We start from the raw sequence: 4,864 nt of genomic DNA on the forward strand, positions 1-4,864 counted from the left end.
CCAGGTGGCGATCACAAGCAATTGGGTGTAGACCCACGTACTAAGGGAAAGTACCACGGTTTGTAATAAAGCTACTATTCCCACCAGGAAAGCCCTTCTCTGCTCGCTTCCTTACCGTGTCCAGGGCGGGGCTGGCGCTGCCCAGGCAGGCGTTGAAGACGGCGGTGGGCTCGTGGGCGTACAGGGCGGCAGAGAACGCTCCCCCCTGCGCTGCCCGCAGCAGCGCCGCCAGCGAGTGCAGCGCGTGCGGCAGGACGGGGCCCACGATCTCCAAGCTGAATATGTCCTCGTACGCCCGCTGAGCCCTCGCTCTGGCGTTCATGCTCCGAGCCTGAAGACAGAAGTGTGCAGGATTAGGTTCTGAGGCACACATCAAACCCTGATTTTCATTTACTTTAACGCCGCTGTCCTGCAGTCCCGTTAGATGCACAAGATACATTTCAGTATTGTCGACCTCTTGTGCAGTATGTGAGTAGTACAACTGTTCTACTGTCTTTGTGCCAACTGTGCTGCTACCCTGTATTTGAAAGTTAACTGCGGGAGACCACCAGGAGCCACTTCCCTGGTGGAAGGCGACTGTGCTGCCTGCATTAACAGCATATCCTCTAGTACCTGCACCTCACTGCGGCAGATGGTGGGTCGTGGTTCAGAGGCTCCCTCGCTGCAAGCAGCTGTGATAGTTTGGGACCCTGTAAGAGCTTGGGAGAATCTTATAAGGACTGTTTCAGTATCTGGGAAATATGCTTCACCTCTTATTTATTAGGGTGTGAAGAACGGAAACACTGGGATTTCAGTTCAGCAGTGCAGATCTACATGGACAGAGATAACTTTGGAGGCAATCTGTATTGCATTCAAAATGCTAATTTGGACTTCAACAACAAAAATCACAGTACCTGAGGAAAACTATAAAATAGTCAGTGTCTAATCTACTGGATGCAAAAACAAGTCTCTCTTCTTTGTTAAAAAACAGAGATGGCTGTGTTACTTACTTTGAGCGTCTGCATTGTTCCACCTCGGAAAGCAACAGGTGACAACAAAGTTGGTGGGAGCCCCGCTTGCGGGCCTGAAACAGCCACAAGGCTCTTACAGTTTATCAAGAAGTTCAGCAGCGTGAACGTGTTTGTTCCTTTCACTAGTGCCAGGGATTCAGGTCTGTGATCCACCTGCACCTCGTGCTTCTCCTTACGACTGCGCGGACTGGAGTCAAAGGAAAATCATTTGGAAGTGAAAAGCATCAATGCACCAAAAGAACAGCGGCGCAACTCCAGAAGAAACACCCACACACCACCTCTCTGATCAATCAATCAGTTCATTTAAACGAACAAAACCAAAAAGCCACCAAGCTTTACACTGGTTCAGATTTGTTCTACAAATACTAAGCGCCATCTTGAACCTGTCCTCTGATTTCATTATTAGAAACCTCAGATGCTCCAAGTGCAAACAGAACCAGAGGAAGTCACAGTTAGTTGGTACCTCTGAAACGCATACAGCTGTTCTGGGCTACAGGTGTGTCCCTACTATGCCACACTACTCCCGAGTGTAAAACTGGCTTCCAGGAACATACAGCCCTTTCATAAAGAAAATAATAACAAACAAACAAAACCCTAATGAGTTGTTCCAGTGAACCTCTATGTGAGGTGACACAATCAATTTGTGACCTAACAGATCTTACAAAGTTACATTAACAATTCACATGGGCTTTTCTTTCAAGAAGAAAAGCATCCAGAAATACTTGTCATAAAAAAAAACTCAAAAGGACATACACAGTTTCTTAACGTGCAGTAATGTCAGGATTAATATTTGGAAATAAGTTCTCAAAAGCTTTTATAAAACTTAAATCTATAGCACAAAAGGGTAACATCCGCACGGTTTTCAAGTGTCATACTTCTTGACAAGCAAAGAAAGGATACAGTTTAATAGAAATAGCATCTGGTTTCTTAACCTTGTCTTGAACTCCCATCTCCTCGAGCCAAGAGAAACTTTCCTCGTCATCATCGCTTGGAGCTGGTTCCCTGGGAAACACAGAATCAGTGTTAGGAGGGCAATACTTCCTAGGAAGGTTTTCCAAAAGCAATGTGCAGGATGCACATTGTAGAAGACTTATTACATACTCTCCACCTTCTGTACTGTCGCATGCTTCCAGGCTGTTAGCAACTTCTGTTTCCAAATTCACTTCAGTCTTCTGTTTCCTGGTTCTGCTCTCCTCTACCAAAGGTAAAGAAAACTCTATGCCTTGAACAGAGGAGGACAGCAAGCGATGAGTGTTTTTCTAACACAGCTAATGCACTCGATCAGTTACACAAATCCTAGTGGGACTTACTTCACCTTACCTTCGCTTCTCATGGCTTCCCTTAAACCTCTCGTTGTGGGAGAAATGAGAGCTGCGATGACGTCGCTCCCTGCGAGACCGGCCGCACGGAACAGGACGGTGAACTGGTATGTACACACGTAGAAGTAGGGACACAGTTTGGCTTTGAGAAGGTTGTACAGAGAAGTGAAGCTGACAGACCTGCGAGGGTGAGAGTGGGACAACTCTGTAAGGGCAGTGACGGGGTGCTGGAAGCCGTGGGCGGGGCGGTTCCAGGCGCACTGCTCCCCCCGCCCCCCAGCCCGCAAGGCTTTCTCATAACAACAGAAACAAGGTGTGCATTAATTAAAATCCCATTGCCTTCATCTTACTAAATACATCAGTTTTCTGCTCCACTTACCAGTCACTCATTAGCACTTGTTGCAAGGATTCATCCTGTGACCAAGGACTGGCCTTGCCAACTATTTTCCTGTCTGCTCCGATCCGAGGGAACAGCTGCAGCCACGGCAGCGAGGGGTGAAGCCAGTAAACGAGGCTTTGCTGAAAGGCACAACGCAGTTCTGTCGACAGTTTTGGTTCCTAGATGTCAAGAAGTATTTTATGAGGACAGTAATATTTTACTTAAGGCACCATTGCAAGTGACCAATTAAAAAACAGACCACATTAGGCACTAAAAAAAAAATTCCCTGCTTGTGAAACAGCCAGACTGAATAAAGAGGGTCGGGAACTGGCAACTGCTCCACAGCTGAGGATAAATGACCACTCACTTATCGCTGTTTGCCATGGTGGGTACAAGCCATGGACAGTTAGACTAGTAATCTAAATGAGCCTTATTCTTAACACCAAAAACGTTTCGCCATCTTAAGACCAAAACAAAACAGAACCAAGCTTTCACTGCCAGCATGCTTAAGGAAAGGTGCAAAGGTCCAGTCTCCTTTCTAAAGCTGGAGCTTCGAGCTGCCCTCTGAAGTATTACCTGTACGCACTGTGGCAAGTTTGTTTCTGTAGCTCTGCAATGCTGAGCAAATCCTTGAGCTTCCTCCTGTGCTTTTAAATGTTCTGCCCAGGAAAAAGGTTGGGAAGACATAAACAGAAGTCGTGTTTTAATACTCCAGTCTGCAGGAAAGTCATGGCTTGGTGAGGAGGGAACTTTGGGTACAGCCACAGGTAAATGAAGGTCCTTACAAAAGAGAAACAGCATCAGTTAACCTACAGAGAATTTTTTTTTTTTTAAAAAAACAACTACGTAGCTACCTATTTATATTTTAGCATGGTTAGGTCTTCTCCCATGTCAATTTAATATACCTTTCCTGGCAGGCAGACCAGCTACCAGACCATGGCTGTCACAAGTAATATCTTGAGTTTAGCAGCCAATAAAAAGACAAGTCAAACGTGTTGTCTCCTGCATGTTTTGTTGCCATTCAGCGCAAGCACAAAAATGCCTAGCTCATTTTGATACTAAGGAACTACTTGCATTAAGTGACATACTTAAAAAAATAAAAAAGCATTTGCAGGCAGATTTTCTGGATTCCAAGTTACAGAGTTTGACTGTTCATAGGCTAACCAAAGTCACAATTCACACTCAAGTGATTCTTTCAGTCAGTAACAGCTTGTTATAGAAATACAGAATTATATTGCTTATAAAAATGCGGAGGAGAGTTTTCATTCAAAGAAGTCTTTCCAAAAATCATAAACTAGAAACAGATAAAACCTAGCCTAAAGTTTATGAAGACAAGATGAAAAAGATCACCACTGGGGAGCTCTAGGACAGTCTTTGAGAGGTCATTTTTCTGCTAAATTAGTTTGAACTTAAGTTTCTGAACCTATACAATGTTGTGATGTTGCCTGCTTGAAACTCTCTTTCAAGGACTGGTTTTCAGGTATTCCTTCTTTTCCATGTGCCTGGTGAAGTTTTTTGTTCCATTTCTGTAGCTGAATAAAAGACTGCAGGAGATCTATCACTCTGAAGGACATCCTTATCTCAACAAAATATAAAACTAAGAAACAGGAGAATTACAGTAAACTAAGTAATAAAACTGGAAGAAGAAAACAACAACTGTCAGTCAACTAGAACTACAACAATAGCGATGTCAGGCAGAAGGCCAGCTTTTAAAAGACTGTCATCATAACAGCAAACGTCAAGGGAATTAAAGAAATCTTCTTGAACGCTGACATTTTTTGAACATAATTTTATGGAGAGATGTATCATCAAATATTAAGATAACCCGTTTCAGCCTCTTGGTAGCTGAGAGCAGCCAAAGCCGCGTCAGAAGTAGCGTGCGCTGTTCCGTACCTCGGTTGTGGGGAGGACCTCGGTTCTCTCAGAGGGCTCTGCTCTCTTGGCGGGCTTGTCTTCACACACAGCCTCTAAAAGCTGAATGACAAAGGAGCGTAGGATATAGCACAATACAAGAACGAGGCTGACAATTTTAAAAAACTGCGGTGAGATTCCGAAAGGGGTACTATTCACCGACACGCTGCTAACACCCACACTCCGGCGCCGCCAACAGGCGCCTTACGGGGTCCGGCTTCCCCGGGGGCGCAGGCTCCGGGCCG

The 4,864-nt window shown here is 45.0% G+C and overlaps 1 protein-coding gene across 1 annotated transcript in view; it reads right to left on the bottom strand.

Moving 5' to 3' along the window:
- The window catches only part of DONSON (downstream neighbor of SON), a gene marked incomplete at its 5' end in the record, with an annotated part of 4,977 nt that extends 295 nt beyond the window's left edge, over positions 1-4,682 (bottom strand). Inside the window, 8 exons of the mRNA XM_008936707.1 lie at positions 116-331; positions 990-1,188; positions 1,911-2,012; positions 2,112-2,232; positions 2,331-2,509; positions 2,709-2,887; positions 3,285-3,488; positions 4,602-4,682. Of these exons, the coding sequence (XP_008934955.1) occupies positions 116-331; positions 990-1,188; positions 1,911-2,012; positions 2,112-2,232; positions 2,331-2,509; positions 2,709-2,887; positions 3,285-3,488; positions 4,602-4,682 (1,281 nt within the window). The remainder of the gene's footprint in view (positions 1-115; positions 332-989; positions 1,189-1,910; positions 2,013-2,111; positions 2,233-2,330; positions 2,510-2,708; positions 2,888-3,284; positions 3,489-4,601) is intronic.
- Between the last annotated feature and the right edge of the window lie 182 nt (positions 4,683-4,864).

The sequence above is a fragment of the Merops nubicus genome, unplaced genomic scaffold, assembly GCF_000691845.1.
Source record: "Merops nubicus isolate BGI_N331 unplaced genomic scaffold, ASM69184v1 scaffold34273, whole genome shotgun sequence".
Taxonomy (NCBI): domain Eukaryota; kingdom Metazoa; phylum Chordata; class Aves; order Coraciiformes; family Meropidae; genus Merops; species Merops nubicus.